The 19493-nt window shown below is 43.8% G+C and overlaps 1 protein-coding gene across 2 annotated transcripts in view; it reads right to left on the bottom strand.

Moving 5' to 3' along the window:
• The window catches only part of DPF3 (double PHD fingers 3), a 195251-nt gene that overhangs the window by 72307 nt on the left and 103451 nt on the right, over window positions 1–19493 (bottom strand). For both annotated transcript variants that reach the window (XR_014566363.1, XM_083747471.1), the window contains exon 3: window positions 18892–18999. Coding sequence is in view for 1 of the 2 variants with exons in the window: in XM_083747471.1 (XP_083603597.1) it covers window positions 18892–18999 (108 nt within the window). In the remaining variant the exon portion in view is untranslated. The remainder of the gene's footprint in view (window positions 1–18891; window positions 19000–19493) is intronic.

The raw sequence follows: 19493 nt of genomic DNA, 5'->3' as shown, positions 1-19493 counted from the left end.
TCCTAAAGGCCACCTGCAGCAGTGGATGGGTGATCAGGGGCCACATGCCAGTGGTGTGGACATCGCCTGGTGCACACAGAGACACACGGGGGCGGGGGGGAGCACTTTGAAAGCAGAAGCTGTGCTGCTGACAGCAAGAGCAACCCTCTCTCTCAAAGTCTCTGCCTGCTGATGAACAAAAGGGCAGACCCCTCTTGCCACTGAAGCAGGGAGGGGGAAAGAACTTTGAAGGCACCAGTGACAGCCGGCACAACCCTGGCTTTCATAGCCTCTCCCTGCTGAGGCAGAAAAGGGCAAATGCCCCCCCCCCCGCCCAGCAGGGAGAGGAAAGCACATTTGAAGCAGGGGTCATGTTTGTGACAGCCAGCACAATCTTGATTTCCAAGTCTGTCCTTAGCAGGAAGAGATTCAGAAGCAGGGAAGGAGGAGGAGGAGGAGGAGAAGGAGGAGAGTTTGGATTTGATATCCCGCTTTATCACTACCCTAAGGAGTTTCAAAGTGGCTAACAATCTCCTTTTCCTTCCTCCCCCACAACAAACATTCTGTGAGGTGAGTGGGGCTGGGAGACTTCAGAGAAGTGTGACTAGCCCAAGGTCACCCAGCAGCTGCATTTGGAGGAGCGGAGAATCGAACCCAGTTCACCAGATTCCGAGTCTACCACTCTTAACCACTACACCACACTGGCTCTGGGAGTGCTTGGGCACTTGTAGAGGGCCACATCAAAGGTATGAAAGGGGAAAGGTATTAGTATGTATGGTAGAAATAAGCTAACCAGCTCTGCCAGCAGAGGGCAAGGACTGTGATTGTGCAAGGGGGCTTCCCTCATTTCCTCCCAAAAGCTGGCTTGTAGGGGGTTAGGAGAACCTCTAGAATGGCACGTGAGGGGAGGAGAGAGGGGATTGTTTCATCTGACAAGCTGAAATGCTTGCACCTACAGAATTATGGAAGAACATGACACTGACTTCCACCCTATGAGTGGTAGGTGTCCAAAAATGTGGAATAGAATATTTTTCTCTGACAGCTCTCTGTATAGAGTACCTTTTTTTTTTTTTTTTTGAAAGCATGACACATAGCTACCCTGTGCAGAAAAGGTGGCAATTTCTTGGACCACTGTACTCATTATGTTGTTAGGTGTACACCTAAGCTATTTTGTATATATCACCCCAAAAATGTCAGGTGTAATGGTGGCCGACACATTTGCAAAACATCCCCATCATTCAGGGACCCAGAATCAGCCACAGCTCCACATCCAACATAGGCTCAAGTCAACACTGTCAAGTGTTGCTTACCTCAGTATAATGTGTGAAACAACCTTTAGATATAAAGGAGGTCTAGAGGGGAAGATTATATACCAATTACATCTGAGAGCAGTCAGTATAATCACAGTTTCTCAGATACTCTTCCAATCATTTATCAGGTCCCAAACCACCATTTAGAAATCACTGGCTTTGTCAGGTCTTTTAATCACAGATTCCTGCATTTGACTTCATCCCCTTATGCTCTCTGAGGTTTAAAACGGGAGGAACATGATAACTTTCTTCACTTTGGTTTCTAGTCAATTAAATGAGAACACAAACACACTCTTAAAACACACTTGTCAGATATCCATCCAGAATACGCCACAAAGCTATCTGAAGAGCTGCACATGTAAATAGCTTAATAAAGAACGTGTTTTAAAGTATTGTCAGTCCAACTGTGAATGCCCTCTGAAAACAAAATATTTCAGATGATTTCTAAGCAGTTGGGAGGTTTGTGTGTGATATTCTAGCCTGTCATAGGAACTATGCAGAAACAGGAAGATAAAGCTTTTTCAGTAGAGCACCTGATAAACAACAAGAACAAACATATAAAAGTTCTCTCCTGTAGGTTCTATTATTCATATTAGCAATGCTTTTTTTCTTTAAAAATGTTTAGGGGTACTATCATTTTCCTACTCATATTGAAATACTGCTCTTCAATGAGGCCAAACTTAGATTCACAAAATATTTAAGGGTATGCATACCCCTGCATATCCCCATAAAAAGCATTGCATATTACTATAATAATATTGTCCCAGAAATCTCCACAATCGATCAAGTAAGTATCCTAGGTATAAAGAGGGGGCAATTCATAGAAACATTTCTAGACAGAAAAGTCACTCACTTTACCATTTTGGATACAGCTTGAGGGGCAAAGTCAGTATATTTCCACACAATATCCAAAATGATTAACTGGTCTTAAGGATCAGTCTTCTGCATGTGGAAACCTCGCAAATGCTCCCAGAAAAAAAGGAAGAGCTACTTATGGGGGGCGGACTGCTGAACAAAACCATATTCCTGATTCAGTATTGATGGAATGAGCTCCTTCATCACAACAACCATATTAATTGGCCTAGCATAATACAACATATGGCTAGCCTGTCAGTACTTACTCATGCCCTGAGCTCTGGACTAACAAAGTCAAAATGGACGAGAGAGAAATGAGGCTGCAGGGATGGACACCAGCATGTTGCTTCTACCCTGTCTCACCCTAAGATTTGACATTCAACCCAAAGGACAGGAAACCACATGTTTGTGTTGTCTACTGCAGATATGTAGGGGTGATGGGAGGCTTTCCATTCTCCTCGAGAGTTTTGCCTGGCTAGAATGTGTCCACATACTCTGAGAAGGCCTCTTGCTTGCCTGGGTGTGCATAAATGTAAAACTGGACTACAGTGGTACCTCAGGTTAAGTACTTAATTTGTTCTGGAGGTCCGTTCTTAACCTGAAACTGTTCTTAACCTGAGGTACCACTTTAGCTAATGGGGCCTCCTGCTGCCTCTGCGCCGCTGCTGCACGATCAGTGGCGTAGCGTGGGTTGTCAGCACCCGGGGCAAGGCAAGTAATTTGCGCCCCCTAACCCGGGGCAAGGCAAGTAATTTGCGACCCCTAACCTACCGCCGCTGCCAGCTTCTTCTTGCTGCTGCCTGGTCTGGTGTGGTTCTCTCTCGCGCTCAGTGCTGCGCTGGGCGGCCGCTGCACTGTCCCTCCCCCAGATAGTTCCTCGCTCTCTCTCCGCACCACACGCCTGGCACCCACCCCCTCCACAGTGGGCGGCGACCCGGCGGCTCAGATCGGATTCGCACAGCCAGCACTGCAGTGAGAGAGAGTGAGTGAGCCAGGTAGGGGCAAAGAGCTGCGAGTGCGAGCGCGCCCCCCCCAGATGTTGCGCCCGGTGCAGCCGGCCCCCCCTGCACCCCCCACGCTACGCCACTGTGCACGATTTCTGTTCTCATCCTGAAGCAAAGTTCTTAATCCAAGGGACTACTTTTGGGTTAGTGGAGTCTGTAACCAGAAGCGTATGTAACCTGAAGCATCCGAGGTACCACTGTACAGTACAAAGATAAAATTTACATTCTGGGTTCTGCCCCCTTTTGCCTCTGCCCCCCCTCCCCCCCCCCCGCGCATGTGGTCCTTGAAAGGTTTTCCGGAACAGAGTGCGGCCCCTAGTCTGGAAAGAGTTCCCCGTCCCTGCTATTTGCAGGGATACGGAAAGAGTTTTGCCATGGAGTCATTAGCACCACTAGTCTTCCCAAATGGTGGCAAGAGATGTGTAATTTTATTATACCAATAAGAGGTGTCTGAAAAGGGAAATTCTGCCTGCTCCCGGAGGGTATGCCAGAAGCTTTTATATAAAGTTTAGATAAAAAATACGAGCACTGAAATAAACAAGATTTCTGGCAGCAGAGAATATGCAGATGGGGAAAATGTGCCCTGTGGGCTCAGCAAGAATCAGAACGGTGGGAGAAAAGAGAAACTGTGAACAAGGTAACATTCACAGTCTCTGGGGTATCATTCTGGGGGGTGGGGAGCTTTAGCCAAAAATGCAGCATATAGAGTTGGAAGCCTTAACATAGCTGAAAGGTTCATAGTGCAAAAAATCAGAAATGGAAACACACAGCAGAGAGTAAAATGGGCCTGTTTGCCCTGAGGATATAGAGAGAACTGGTCAGATTCAGCTGATGAACTGAAGGTTTTGACCCAGAGAACAAGAGATGGCAATCTGCTTGTGACTGCTGGGATGGCCACAGAGGACTGGACCAGATGGACTGATCTAGCAAAAGCAGCAAGGCAGTTCTTTTGGAGAATACACCCAGAATATGACCGTGCGTATCTGAAAGTGAAACATGGGAGTTATCAGCCTCTGCCATCTATCCAAATGACAGCATAAACTGTGGGAAGTGGAGACAAATCCCCACACTCAATAAATTATTCTCAGTGCCTCCGCCTTCCCTGACCAAAAATAGTAAAGACTGTGAGGGGAGGAGAACTGCATCTGAGGAGAAAAGCAAATGATAATGAAGGGGGTGAGTAGTGGTGCCTCTGTATTTCTCTTCATTTGATTAATGAGGAGCCAAGAAGCTGCGGGTTTGGGAGAAAAGATTGATGGCTGCAGAGAGGCTCCACATTGCGGAGATGAATGACTGGTCATCTGCCCTTGATGTGCAATGAAATGTCTTTTCTAAACAGCCGTGCCAAATGCAGGCATGTCATGTTCCTTTTAGAAAGACAGATAAACACCAGGCAGATGGAGCCACCTGGGGTGCCTTGCCCCTCAGAAGGAAGGGGAGCGCAGGCTCCTTTGGGTACTCTGGCAAGGTCAGTGTGTTCGTTCGTTAACATCTGGCCATGAGATTCATTAAACTACGTTCCTTCTCCTTCCCACCCACCCCGCTCCCCCACAGCAGTCATCTGTCTGCAGAACATGAGCAAGGCCTAGCCTAGGTGCCTTGCCGGCGAGGGAGGAAAGGACTTTAGGAGCTGAAGAGAACGATGTAATAAGCTCATCAATCTATGGATATCTTTGGCTGGTGAGCTGCTCTTCTACAGCTAGTGTGGAAGACAGAACAGCCCAAACGGCACAGTGGGCTGGGAGACGTCTTATCTCCATTAACGTGTTCTGCATGCATCAAAGCAGTAGGAGACCTATTAAGATTCAGGATTGAAGGACTGCAAAGAGAAGTTAGGTATGCTTTGGTTCAAGCCATCATGCTGACAGTTTAGATTCCTTTCAGGCATCATTTCTAAGAGGAAGTTGATTGATTTGTCCATTCAGATATGAAAAGCTAGAATCACAAAACTATAGAATTAGATAGATAGGGAAACCCCCTCGCCTCTGGTGAGGAATTTGCCTGATCAAAACTTTAATCTCCCCTCAAAAAAATTCTTTTTTTGCTTGAGCAGAAACATCTGCTCCAAAATGTTGTTTTCAGAGAAATTCAGGGAGAACTAGGTTTTAATGTCATAGTGTTTTACATTGTGGTTTTAATTTATCTATTGTATTTTATGGCTTTAACAGAAGCCACCTCAGTATGATTTTGCCCTGCAAGATGGCACGAAAGTCTTCTGAGGGGGGAAGCCCCATAAACTATGTGTATTTTACCATATTATTGGCAGATACAGCAGCTGCAGGCATATACCCTCAAGTTAACATTATCATTGTTTGCTGACAGGCTTGTAATCCATAGCACCACATACAGATCTAACATCACTGCTTTCAGTTCTCCTGCTGTGCTTGCACCTTGCAGAGCAATGAGCATTAGATTACAATGACAGGTGTATGTGAAGGATCATCTGTGGGTACAGCATTACTTTAAATTCCCTGCTAGGGCGAACTTCATTCTAGCGAAAGGGATCTTACAGAGAGTGACACTTTGTCTTCTGCTTATGATACTCACAATCCAAACTTCGCCTATTTTTCTTTCTTATAGCATATGCTGTTTGTTAAATGATCATAAATCGATTGGCTCTACACAGGGTGCTGTTTTATTACCTTTTTTCTTGTGGTAGTATTTCTAAAGTCATAGGAGTCTGAAGTATAAGTTTAAGCCAGTGTACTCAAAGTGGAATGGGGATAGGATCATAGCTGTCAACGTTTCTCTTTTTTTAAAGGGAAATTCCCTTATTCCGAACAGGATTCCTCGCAAGAAACAGGAAAAGTTGACAGCTATGGATAGGATATAAAGACAAGCCACTTTTCCACCTGGTGGAAAAATCAAAATTGGAAACAGAATTGTTAGAACCCAAAATTAAGAATTTGTCAAAAATGTATAACTTGCTGTTGAAATGGAATACGCAGGATGAAACGGTTAAATCAGCCATGATCAAGTGGGCACAAGATATTGGTCATAACATTATGTTTGCTGACTGGGAACAGTTGTGGACCACCGGTATGAAATTTACGGCATGTAATGCCCTAAGAGAAAATATTATGAAAATGATTTATAGGTGGTACATGACCCTAGTCAAGCTTGCAAAAATTTACCACTTGTCTGATAATAAATGTTGGAAATGCAAAGAAAATGAAGGTACATTCTTTCACCTTTGGTGGACGTGCCCAAGGATTAAGGCTTTTTGGGAAATGATATATAATGAAATGAAAAAGGTACTTAAATATACCTTTCTGAAGAAACCAGAGGCCTTTCTCCTGGGCATGGTCGGCCAATTGGTGCCAAAGAAGGATAGAACATTCTTTATGTATTGCTACAACAGCAGCAAGAATACTCATCGCAAAGTATTGGAAGACACAAGATCTACCCACCTTGGAAGAATGGCAGATGAAGGTGATAGATTACATGGGACTGGCAGAAATGACTGGCAGAATCCGAGACCAGGGAAGAGAGACGGCGGAAGAAGATTGGAAGATATTTAAGGACTATCTTAGGAAATATTGCAAAATTAATGAATGTTAGAATGATGTTGGTTTAGAAATTAAGTGGTTTTCAGCTGTAATGATTAAGTAAAAAGAAAAGAAAGGTTAAAAATTAAATGAAAATTAAGGGAGAGGATTTGCTGAATTAATAATTAGAAATTGGAATACAGAAAGGGGAGGTATGAGGAGGTCGGGGAAGTAAGTTATAAGAAAATAAGGGAACGAAACTTTATTTGTTTTTAAATAGTTTTTAGTTTTGTATTTTGTCTTTTTTATATCTGTTATTTTCTGTGTTTGTGTTTTGTTTTTGTTATTGCTTTTTTTCTTTTTCTGTATAACCTTTAAAACTTCAATAAATATCTTTTAAAAAAATAAAATAAAGATAAGCCACTTTTCAGGCACACCTATAACCATCTTCTTAAGAGGCATAATTGAGGCTGGCCTAACCATCTTCCTTTCTCCCAATATTGGGCCCATTTAAGAGCATATTACTGCCCCCCCTTTTTTTCATGCACACTGGCAGTCAGGTAAAGGTAAAGATAAAGGACTCCTGGATGGTTAGGTCCAGTCAAAGGCGACTATGGGGTTGCGGCGCTCATCTTGCTTTCAGGCCAAGGGAGCTGGCGTTTGTCCATAGACAGCTTTCCAGGTCATGTGGCCAGCTTGACTAAACCGCTTCTGGCACAACGGAACACCATGACGGAAGCCAGAGCACACGGAAATGCTGTTTACCTTTCCGCCACAGACCTATATATCTACTTGCACTGGTGTGCTTTTGAACTGTTAGGTTGGCAGGAGCTGGGATAGAGCAACGGGAGCTCACCCCGTTGTGGGAATTTGAACCGCTGACCTTCTGACTGGCAAGCCCAAGAGGCTCAGTGGTTTAGACCACAGCGCCACCCGCATCCCTTATCATTCCTTCACATATATACACAGGTGCAACTTTAGTTATTTTTCCCCTGCCAGATGTTGATGCAATACCAAAGTCACTTTATGAACTCAAAAAATAGTGCATTAGAGATATGATCTCTGAGTGGGGCCTTAACAAACCATAGCATATACATATAACATATATCTTGCTTCAGAGTGAATTACATCAGCTCTCCTTCCCATGCATACCCACTTCCATATACCCCATACAAATGCATTTATTACTTGGAAAGTGCAGGTGTTTGTCTGAATGTTTTAGCATAAAATACCTGCATTTTATTAGGACATGAAGTACAAAATGTAGGGAAATATTGAAATGAATTGCAAACCAGTAAAAAACATATTTAATATCCATCAAGTGTAAAATGATTATGAGGCTGTAAAATGTTTACCCGGGAGAAGAATAAAGATGACAGATTGAAAACATTCGCTGAAGAAAAGGGGAGAATAATAGATGGGGACAAAGGAAAATTATCTTTTAGCTCTTACTGCTCTCTGTGTATCCATAAAACCTGGCTTGTAACATTTCAAAATGGAATTTAATATCATTTATTGCTTATTCATTGAAAGTATACACTGGAGAGGAGGGGGGGGGGGAATCACTGTTTAAATATTATCGTATTTCAACCTCCTAAACAGTTTAATCTGCCAAAGAGACCTATAAAACAGAATAAAATTAAAAGATCACATTTTAATGAAATACAATTCCACATTTCTTTTAACACATAGCACATATGAAAATTTGTATTGATTCCTTACACACTTATTACTGCATCAACTTTATAGAGTTCTGGCTTAACTAGACACCACATGAGAGATATGGCCAATAGTGTCTCCCCAGTAATGCTTGGTAAAAATAATCAAAAATATTATTACATCTCCATCTTTAGGGACAGACTACAGGCTCCCCCCATGGTTTCTAAAAGTCTTAGAAACCAGCAGGGGTGGGGTGGGGTCAATTCAGTTTTGGACCATGCTGGGGGAAGAGGTTTTTCCTTTTCCCCCATGCAGTTTTCCCAGTTAAAAAACCACACAGAGAACCTTCTATTTGACACTCAGGGCAAATGTATGGCATACTGGAATCATACCTATATGATGATTTTGCACGTGGGGAAAAACCAACAGTTTGGAGGGAACTTCTGGTACTTGTTACTTGTAGACCACATAGAGATGACTGCAGTTAAATGGCATATAAATTGAAAGAAAGATAAAACAGCTCTAAATTTTAAAAATGACACAGTCAAATCACAAAAACTAGTTTCAGCTCCTGTTCTAGCAGGTGGGTGTAGCACACAATCCCTTTAATTGATTGATAGTTATTGTTTTTGTGTTGCAGTTTTTAAATTAAGCCGCTAGGTCATTGTAAATATTCTTTTTAAAAAATAACTGCCACTGAGTCTTGTTCAAAAGGTGGACAAGGAGGGGGTGTGTGCTCTAGCCTTCTCCTGTGCCCTGCATAGAAGCCAAGCCAAGCAGGTTACCAGAGGAATGAATAATAATAATAATAATAATAATAATAATAATAATAATAATAATTTATTTCTACCCTGCCCATCTGGCTGGGTTTCCCCAGCCACTCTGGATGGCTTCCAACATAGATTAAAAATACATCAAAATGTCACACATTAAAAACTTCAACAGGGCTGCCTTCAGATGTATTCTAAATGTCAAGTAGTTGTTTATCTCTTTGACATCTGATGGGACGGTGTTCCACAGGGTGGGCGCCACTACTGAGAAGGCCCTCTACCTGGTTCCCTGTAACCTCACTTCTTGCAGTGAGGGAACCGCCAGAAGGCCCTCAGAGCTGGACCTCAGCATCCAGGCAGAATGATGGGGGTGGAGATGCTCTTTCCTGTATTCTGGGCTGAGGAAGATCAGACACCTGCCCCCCGCCCCAGTGTCCCTATTTTCCAGTGACAGTTTCAGATTTACAGAAGCCATCCAGGATCCCTCCTCTAGACCCAGTATAGAAATGCAGTGGGCTGCTGCAGGAATGATGGGAGTACCCTGGTTCTCCTCTTTCAACTCCCAACAGACTACAAACATTTTTTGCAGGCCAATGACATTCATGGGCTTATTACACTGTCGGTACATCCACTTTTAGCAAAGGCATAAAAGAGCTTGCTAGTACAGTTGTACCTTAAATCCCAAACGCTTTGCGAGCTGAACGTTTTGAATCCCAAACGCCGCAAACCCAGAAGCGTGTGTTCTGGTTTGCAAGCGTTCTTTGGAACCCGAACATCCAACGCGGCTTCCAATTGGCTGATGGAGCTTCCTGCAGCCAATCGGAAGCCGTGCCTTGGTTTCTGAACGTTTTGGAAGTCAAACGGACTTATGGAATGGATTCCATTCAACTTCCAAGGTACCACTGTACTTGCAGTCACAGAGCCACAGAGTAATAGGTGAAACAATGTTCATACTTCATACCCAATCTTGATGTGTGACATCCTTTAGCTATAGTACAGTGGTACCTCGGGTTACATACACTTCAGGTTACAGACACTTCAGGTTACAGACTCTACTCTAACCCAGAAAAATTACCTCGGGTTAAGAACTTTGCTTCAGGTTGAGAATAGAAATCGTGTGGCAACAGTGGATGGCCCCATTAAGTAAAGTGGTATCTCAGGTTAAGAACAGTTTCAGGTTAAGAACGAACCTCCAGAATGAATTAAGTTCTTAACCTGAGGTACCACTGTACTCCATGCCTAGAACAATTACATGGATAGCTATGCCAATGTAAAACATGGAGGCAGGAACCAGGCTGTAGTTTTTCTAAGGATTGGCAGAAGATCTGGGAATGAGAGCCTATCCCATCATTCTCTAAACTGCTTAGAAAAAGTGTATATTGAACTAGCAGTATGTCTGTATTCCCTTCCTTCCCAAAAGAGAGTAAAAAGTTACACATTTGAAGTGCATGAACACAGCAGCACATGAAAACCCAGGGCCAGGATCCTAGACAGCCATATCCCTGCACACTAGGGAGATAAGCTCACACAACCAGAAAAGTTTTGTACGTTTTTACTGCTGCCACTCAGGTGACAGAATAGGTAAAACACTTTGCCATATAAAAGCAGCATGCTTATTCAGCCAGGAAGTTGGCTGCAATTAAAAACTTTTTAAAATTTCCAGCAGTGTGCACATTTCTCCCATCACCTGCATAAATGACTGGCTAGCATTGCAGTCACAAATCTGAGCACCTGTACTGGCTGGAGTTACAAAAAGTTACAGTGACAGATCTTTTATGGCTATACGTTTCTATTTTGCACCTGTGCTTTTGGTGTAGCAGTCAGGAATTTAAGTGCACAGTTTTATGTTAATCCCATGAACAAGCTCACTTCTGACATACATCAGCTTAAATGAAAGCAGAATCAAACCCCATACACACAAAATAAATCCTGTAATATTACTCCCTCTGCTGGCCCTAAAACAGTAGTTTTCTGTACTGATTCAAGGCATGGAAATACATATTTTTTTTAAAAAAAAATGAATTCTACAAATTGAAGACATGGGAACTACTTATGGTGTAAATGCAAACAAGCACTATAAATAATTTTTTTCTTCTGAAAATACTGGAGAAGCACTGAAGTTTGACTCTGAAGCAACAGTTTGTTTTTTCCCTGTAATTTTGTCCAGATGTTTTCCCCACCATGCAAATAACATCACATGGAATTATTATTATTATTATTATTACTGTATTATTATTAATACCCCATCAATTGGGCTTGGTTTCCCCAGACACTCTGGAGAAAGAAGGGTGTTACACTCCCTAGTCCAGCCATTGCGCCTCCTGTTGACTCTGCCCTGTCTACACATTGGGGGAAAGATCTGATCTATAGGCTGTCTCCATCTGCATCTTCTGCCTGTCCATCTAGTAAAAAGTGCAACAGGACCCCCAACACTGCTGGAGGCAGGGAGGACTTTGGTAATGATAAGTAGAGCGACATTTATTTTTTCAGAGAATGTGGCTTATTTCATAGTAAAAAAAAGATGCAGTAAATCTTACACAACGTGTGTCAGGGGCGCAGCGGGAGCGCAGGGAGGGGAGGTGATGGAGAGCGAGGGGGAGCAATCCGAGGGCAGCGCAGGAGATGACAGTAGCCCGAGAGATTCCATGAGCCTCTCCAGCGAATCGGAAGATTCACAGAAGGGGGCACCGGTGGCCAGGGCAAGGGGGGCCCCAAGGGGGACACCCCAGAAGCAAGGGGCCAGCGGGGACTCCCAGAGCAGCAGTTGGAAATCAGGACCAGCTTCCCCACCAGAGCGTAGTGGGGGGGGAGGAGTCCCAGGTATCGGGGCCAGCGGATTCACCACCAGCGAGAGAAGATGAGTCAGGATTGACCACGCTTCCATTGGAGAGCGGGGGAATGGTCAAGAGGAAGGTTGCCGGTTGGGCGCGTGCGCCAAGTTCAAACGTACAGGCGAGCGGCACAGCAGGTAGCCCGGATAGGGAGCCAGGTCCTAAAGCCCGCCGGAAGGAGGGGCAAGAATCAGGGGGGTCAGCGTCAGAAGAGTCCAGAAAGGATGAAACCCCAGCGGGCAGGAGGGCCCAGAGGAGGAAGGAGCTAAGGAAGAGGTGGAGCAAGGCTAGAGTCTTAAACTGGTGTGGAAGGGGAGGAGATTCAGACGGAGCTTCGCCGGTCTAGGGTTTAAGACGTAGAGCTGCACGCTGCAGCTTTGAAATGGAAACTGAACGTCAATAAAGACTTTTGTATATAACTACAGCCGGGCGTTGGTCCTCTGTGAGCTGGGACATAGGGGCGGCTCTGACAACGTGTTATCTCAAAAAGCAGATTACACGTCAAATATTTATTCACAGATGGAAGTAGCCATGTTACGTTTCTATATAACGTATTAGATTCATTAAAGAGTATATCTGGGGCAGTCATTCTGAAGGACTAGCAATTTTGCTATTAAATCACAGGAAGCAAAGTCAGCTGAATGCCACTGGTAAAATAGTAAGTTGTCACATGTTACAAGAAGCGCAGAAGAAGGCAGCAAACATTTCCAGAGCTAAAAAAAAAAAGAGTATTGCCGGTGCTGTGTAAATGGGGATTTTCATATATCAAAAAGGCAAACTGTGTGGTACGGGGAAGGTGTGTAATCTGCAATTACCATGGGGGGGGGGCGATGCTTTATCTAAATGGACAATATCAGTCAACCTATCAATTAGACTTTTATCCTGGCCATCTCCCATTTTATCCCCACAACACTGTGATGTAGCTTAGGCTGAAGGCTAGTAACTGGCCCAAGAACAGCCTGTGAACTTTGAACTTGTGCCTTCCCAATCTAACTGCCATACCACACTGGATCTGTCTCCCGTTAAGCTGTTTGCACCCTCTCTCTCCTAAAAGTAAAGGGACCCCTGACCATTAGGTCCAATCGTGACCGACTCTGGGGTTGTGGCGCTCATCTCGCTTTATTGGCTGAGGGAGCCACCGTACAGCTTCCGGGTCATGTGGTCAGCATGACTAAGCTGCTTCTGGCAAACCAGAGCAGCACACAGAAACACCGTTTACCTTCCCGCCGGAGCGGTACCTATTTATCTACTTGCACTTTGACATGCTTTTGAACTGCTAGGTTGGCAGGAGCAGGGACCGAGCAACAGGAGCTCACCCCATCGCGGGGATTCAAACCGCTGACCTTCTGATCGGCAAGTCCTAGACTCTGTGGTTTAACCCACAGCGCCACCCACGTCCCTTCTCTCTCCTAACGGAGCAGGCATTGACCACGTCTGTTCTACTTCCACATAGCCCTATTTGTTTGTATGCCACCATGCTATCTGTCAAAGGGTACCTCCAGATGGGTGATACCTTGCACTACCCAATCATTGCTCTTCCACTGAAAGTTATTACTGGAATTGCAACCAACTATTCCATCCATTGAAGGTACTGCACTTTTTCTACGCGCGCATCCCACTCTAATCCGCCCCCCCCCAATAAAATGATATGTGGATCATGTTAAATAAATAAATGTTTTCCACAATAGTGAGCATGACAGAACAGCAGTGATGGAGATAGCAATTCATCTGAGCTGTCTTATTTTTTAAGACCCCCCTCCCCACTCAATCTTTCCATTCTTGCTCTAGTGCTTGATTGATAAGTTACAACTGCTGAAATATTCCCTCTTCTACAGAACTATGAAAGGGAGAGAGAACTCTTTTGCATCTGGCCAGCCTAGTTTGAGAGCATGGATGCCAAGGGAGCCTCTCAGCTGGGATTCAGAAGGGGGAAGAGCCTCTGAAGGCTAGATCTAGGCATGCGCACAAGCCAAAGTATCACTAGTGATGCTTGGTGGAAATGAAAGAAAGAGGTATGCCCAGCGCTTGTTAGGATTAACCCTCAACTTTTCAAGGCTATTTGAAGTTGTCTAGGATCTTATACACACTCATACATACAATAGAACACACCTTCTAACACCTGATAAAAAGAGGGAAGGTTATTAGTTGGGGAGAGTTGTGTTTTTTCAAGCGATAACAAAAACCTTGGCAGCCCTTCTTTGCTTCCCAAGTCTCCTCCTGAGTCAACAAACCATTGAAAGGACCTTTTGCCCAGTAAAACAAATGTGATTACAGAAGCCGAGCTGAACACAGGAATGCAAAAAGAGATCTGCATGTAAGCAGGGCTAACCTTACACACACATAAACCCAGATGCCGTATTACACTCTCTGACAAGAAAGAAAGAAAAATTGAGATCGCCCTCTCCTTCCCCACCCCCACACCCCAAAATAGTGTGTTGGTGAAAATGCTAATCCTGTAAACAGTTAAGGACACTAACACGGAATGAAGGACATCAGTTAGGCAGTTGAAACCATGTACTGTACAAAGTATTTTGCTTCCTCAGATTAGAATCCCTCTCTGCTGAAGGCCACCTGCTATCTCTCAGGAATGAACTAAGCCATGGGCAGTTCAAACTCCACAGTGACGCATGAAGGCCTCAGAAAGGGGAGATGGACAGTCAAGCAACTCCCAAGAGAAACGCCTGGTCTTTGGCTCTCCCTGGTTCCAGCATCCATGTTCAGCACTGCTTCTTAATAAGAAACAGGTGCTGGTTCTTGTCTAGCATTATTCTGTTAGTGAATGTTATCCTCTTTCTTCCTCCTCCGCCCTATTAGAATAGAATTGCGGCGAAAAGTGCAACGATACATTCTATTCTAATTTCTAAAATCAAAAACCCCTCTTCAAAACGTTTGAACAAACACAGGGGGAACTAGAAGGGAAGAGGAGGAAATAGCCTGCCTGAAAGATTGGGGGGGGGGGGGAGGGAGCTGAAGAGAAGAAAGGCAACTGCCTTCAAACCAGAATTTATGTATGTTTTGTTTGAGCAGCAAAAAGCAGGGAAAACAGAGCTCACAAACCCACTTCTCCAAGCACACCCAAGAAAAAGTGGATAGCCGGGAGGAGTGAGGTTAGCTCACAGCTTAGGATACAGTGAGGTGGCCGGGGGGGGGGGCGGGGAGGGACTGAGAGAAATATCTTAAAAGGAGGAAGACAAGCCCAAATTTAACGGTCGTACCTTGTGCCACTGGTCACTTTACATAAAGACCACACAGGCCGCATTGCCTTTTTTTTTTATAAGGTCAAAAAGGTTCGAGAAAAAAATCAATATTCCTTTGTGGGTCCTAAATGAATCACACGTTCATATTACCAGGCACTGTAAATCAATAGATATTCAATGGGTGCATGTGCACTTGAGACTTTAATATAGCACAGGCATGCTGGAATGTTGTGCAATGGGCTGTGCAGAGGAATCACATTCAGTCCATGCCCCTCAGGACACAGTCTGCGTTCCACCACAGAGGCAGAGGGCTGGCTCATCATGCCCATCGTGTTGTGTTTTTGTGCTTTCCCACCTCTCTAAATTGGAGGTGGGAGAGCTGGGGCATTCCAAGTAAACACATATCTGTAAACCTCTTTGAGGAAAGCACTCCAGAATTGGGGGGGCCACCACTGAGAAGGCCCTCTCTGTAGTAGGCATTTGCCTCACAATTTTTGATGAGTGCACCCAAAGGAGGCTCCCCACCTAAGGTCTTCAAGTATGGGTAGGTACATATGGAGGTAGGTCGTCTGTCATATATCCTGGTCCTAAGCTCTAAGGAGCATTTAATGGTTAAAAGCAGACCAAGTTGCTTTCACATATGATCCCTCATAAATCCATTCTGCCTCATTCCCACATTCATCTGTGGTTTTATTTTAAAAATTCATATTTAAATACAGACTGAAATAAAATATTTTGAAAGTATTCCATGTCAAAATACATGTTGCAACATTCAAAGAAGCATACTGTAAAATCTGAGGGATAGCTATGTTCCAATCTGCACATTACTCCAGAAACTGTGGTTCATACTGGAGTACAAAAACCCAATGAATTCCTAAAACATCCCCACTTCACCCAGGCCCAGTAGCTAGCTGATAGACTTCTTTTCCAAATACCTGGTTTGTTGTTGTTTTTTAGCCATCTAACTAAGGTGGATATCCACACACACCTATCTGGGAATAACTCAGAGGAACTTCCTTCTGAGTAGATGTGTATAGGATTGAATTCGTAGTGGCTATCATCACACGTTCAGCGCCAAATCCAATAAGTGGAAGATGCATTATGTGGAGTGGTAACGCTATGTGAGGTTGCCTGGATTAGTTTTTCCTTTTGTGTCTGCCAATACGGGGTTGAGGGATAGTAGCAATGTTCAGCAAGCCATCTGTCTGGTCAAAGAAAAGGAGGCTTGGTTTGGTGTTCAGAGCTCTGGCATATATACTCAGATTGTGTCCTTGGCCAAGTCATCCACCCACAGAAGAGGCTGCCTGTCGTATCTTTGCAAGATTTACTGCTCTGGACTTGCCTGTTTTCAATCAAGAGGCAAGCCCAGATTAGTGACTCATGCAGAAACAAATCTTTATGGAGTCTTCTGAGGAGAAATAATTCTTGCTTTTACATACTCTCCACATAAACTTCTTCAAATGGAAAAATTGAATTAAAATTCAGAAGAACATATGCTTCTATTACTAAAAGTCTAAGAAATGCTCTCCTTGCATCTAAAAAGGGCTATGAATTGCAGATTAGCTGACTTTTCGGACCTGCAGCTAACACCTTTAATCTTGCAAAAGCTTGCAACCTCCTCTTGGAGAGTGAGGAGGGCAATAGGGAAACTCCCTTGGGACAATTCCTCCCCTCTGCTCCCCCCCCCCAGCTTTCCCACAAGGTTATCAAAAAAACAGAGCATGCTGCAGAAAATTTACTGTGGGTTGTTGTGGTATGCTGCCACAATGTTCTTCTGAAACATTCTCTCCTCCAAAAACCTTTCCTTGATTTTTCACAGATAACTATTTGTAATTCCTAAATACTTTATAGAACACAATGTGACTAAATCACAATTTCAAGTTGATACTGCAGATGAACTTAGACATTGTTTCTGCCATAATAAATAAATGTTTAATATGACTCTGTTGGGTTTTCTTTTCAGACAAGAATTAACATCACCAGACTCTTGATCATGTTATCTTACAGCATCAGAGTGAACAACCCTCCCAGGATACCATAGTCAAAGGGCACTCGAAAACAGCTACTTAGCATTTGATCACAGTAGATAAAAGAGTCCATAATTACTGTTAAATGAGTACGTACAGACAGACACATAAATTAAATTGTGCGGTGCTGGACAATGACATTTGGTTTCAGAGAGATTTCCCATTTTCTACTGTATGGCTGGAGGGAGGAGTTGTAGAAATATGCTAATGTGAAAAAAGACTTTTGGGTTTATTCATCAAATACTTTATTTTTTTGTGGCTGAGATATGACTAAGTGTTGAGCATGCTATAGATAGATTAGATATTAGGATTGCTGCGGTTAGATTTATTGCACATCTCAGTTAGTATCCTAAACAGACTTTAGTTTGGTTTCCATTATTGACCATCTGGCTACTTTCTGTGATGAAGCCAAATGTGATTAAGCCAAATTAAGATCCAAATATGCCCAATTTTGCAATGGTTCAAACATAGAAGACCTGTTCTTTACCACTGGGTCTTCTCTCTCTGGTGAAAAAAATGGAATCTGAACAAATGAGAAAACACACACAAAACACACACCAACACACACACCAGTTTAGTTCTATGTGGCTTGCAATAGGGATTGGAGTCTTCCTGTTTGCCCAGAAGAGGCTGCCACTTTTGTGGGATTTTATCAAGAGTAAATCCTGCAAGTAAAGATACAATTAGGCATCCAGGTGCTCCTCCTCTCCAAAACTGAACAGTATGAGAACACCCTCCTTCTGATGAATATTTAAGCACTAGAAGGGTTTGAAGCATTATTGAAGGGTTTCCTACAAATTGCATTGCAAGAGCTGCATGACTACTTTTTTCAGGTGGTTGTGATTATCTGCTGAACTATGTAGGAAACTACAACACACAAAAATATTTTCCCATATGGAATTGCACCCACAGTTGTTTCACAGACAACCATGCTATGGCTGTAATGGATGAATGGAGCCTTAGCAAACATTTATTAGGATATGCCATCATGAGGCATAACACTCATGAGATACATTTCCCTCCCAAACGTCAAGTGTTAAAATTGAGAAAAACACTTGGCCCCAACATAAATACTGCAGTTTCCCACAATATGATAATAATAGTAATAGTAATAGTAATAGTAATAATAATAATAATAATAATGATGATGTTGATGATGATAACAACAATAATAAGAATGTTTCTACCCCACCCATCTGGCTGGGTTTCCCCAACCACTCTGGGCAGCTTCCAACAAAATATTAAAGATACATTAAAACATCAGTCATTAAAAACTTCCCTAAACAGGGTTGCCTTCAGATGTCTTCTAGTTGTTTATTTCTTTGACATCTGATGGGAGGGCGTTCCACAGGGCAGGCGCCACTACCGAGAAGGCCCTCAGCCTGGTTCCCTGTAACCTCACTTCTCGCAGTGAGGGAACCACCAGAAGGCCCTCGGCACTGGACCTCAGTGTCTGGGCTGTACGCTGGGGGTGGAGATGCTCCTTCAGGTATACTGGGCCGAGGCCGTTTAGGGCTTTAAAGGTCAGCACCAATACTTTGAATTGTGCTCGGAAATGTACTGGGAGCCAATGTTGGTCTTTCAAGACTGGTATAAATTACAGCCGCACTTAAATTCAGAATGAATGGGTTTTTCCTTTTAAAAAACACAATGGATTTTAGCAAAATTCTCTGCTTGCAAACAGGAGATAGGCAAAGACAGAAAGGAAAGTTCAAAAGCACTGAGGTTGTGCCTGCCAGAGTCATGAAGTTACATCAAGAGGAATACCTACCAGGTTTAATCTCCAGTAACTTCAGCCTGGAGTCTTCAGGAGGATGCAAACGTCTCTTTTTGCGCCAACAACGAGCAGGATACGTGTAGAGCTGACCTGGTGCTAATCCTGAGGGTTAGAAGGAACGAAAACAACAATTAAAACACACACAATTTTGTTTCACTGTCAAATCATCATTAGTCTTGCTAGAATCTCACTCTTTCTTCACCTCTGGAATTACACTTCATTACATCTTGTCTTTGAAGGGTTTTTAGCACCTCTTCAGAATTATAGCCAACTAAAAAGGTAAAGGTACCCCTGCCCATCAGGGCCAGTCGTGACCGACTCTAGGGTTGCGTGCTCATCTCGCTCAAGAGGCCGGGAGCCGGCGCTGTCCGAAGACACTTCCGGGTCATGTGGCCAGTGTGACAAAGCTGCATCTGGTGAGCCAGCACCAGCGCCGCACACGGAAACGCTGTTTACCTTCCCGCTAGAAAGCGGTCCCTATTTATCTACTTGCACTTAGGGGTGCTTTTGAACTGCTAGGTAGGCAGGAGCTGGGACCGAACGACAGGAGCTCACCCCGCCACGGGGATTCGAACCGCCGACCTTTCGATCGGCAG

This window comes from Podarcis gaigeae (assembly GCF_964106915.1).
Source record: "Podarcis gaigeae genome assembly, chromosome: 1".
Taxonomy (NCBI): domain Eukaryota; kingdom Metazoa; phylum Chordata; class Lepidosauria; order Squamata; family Lacertidae; genus Podarcis; species Podarcis gaigeae.
This window is presented reverse-complemented; position numbering and strand designations above follow the sequence as displayed.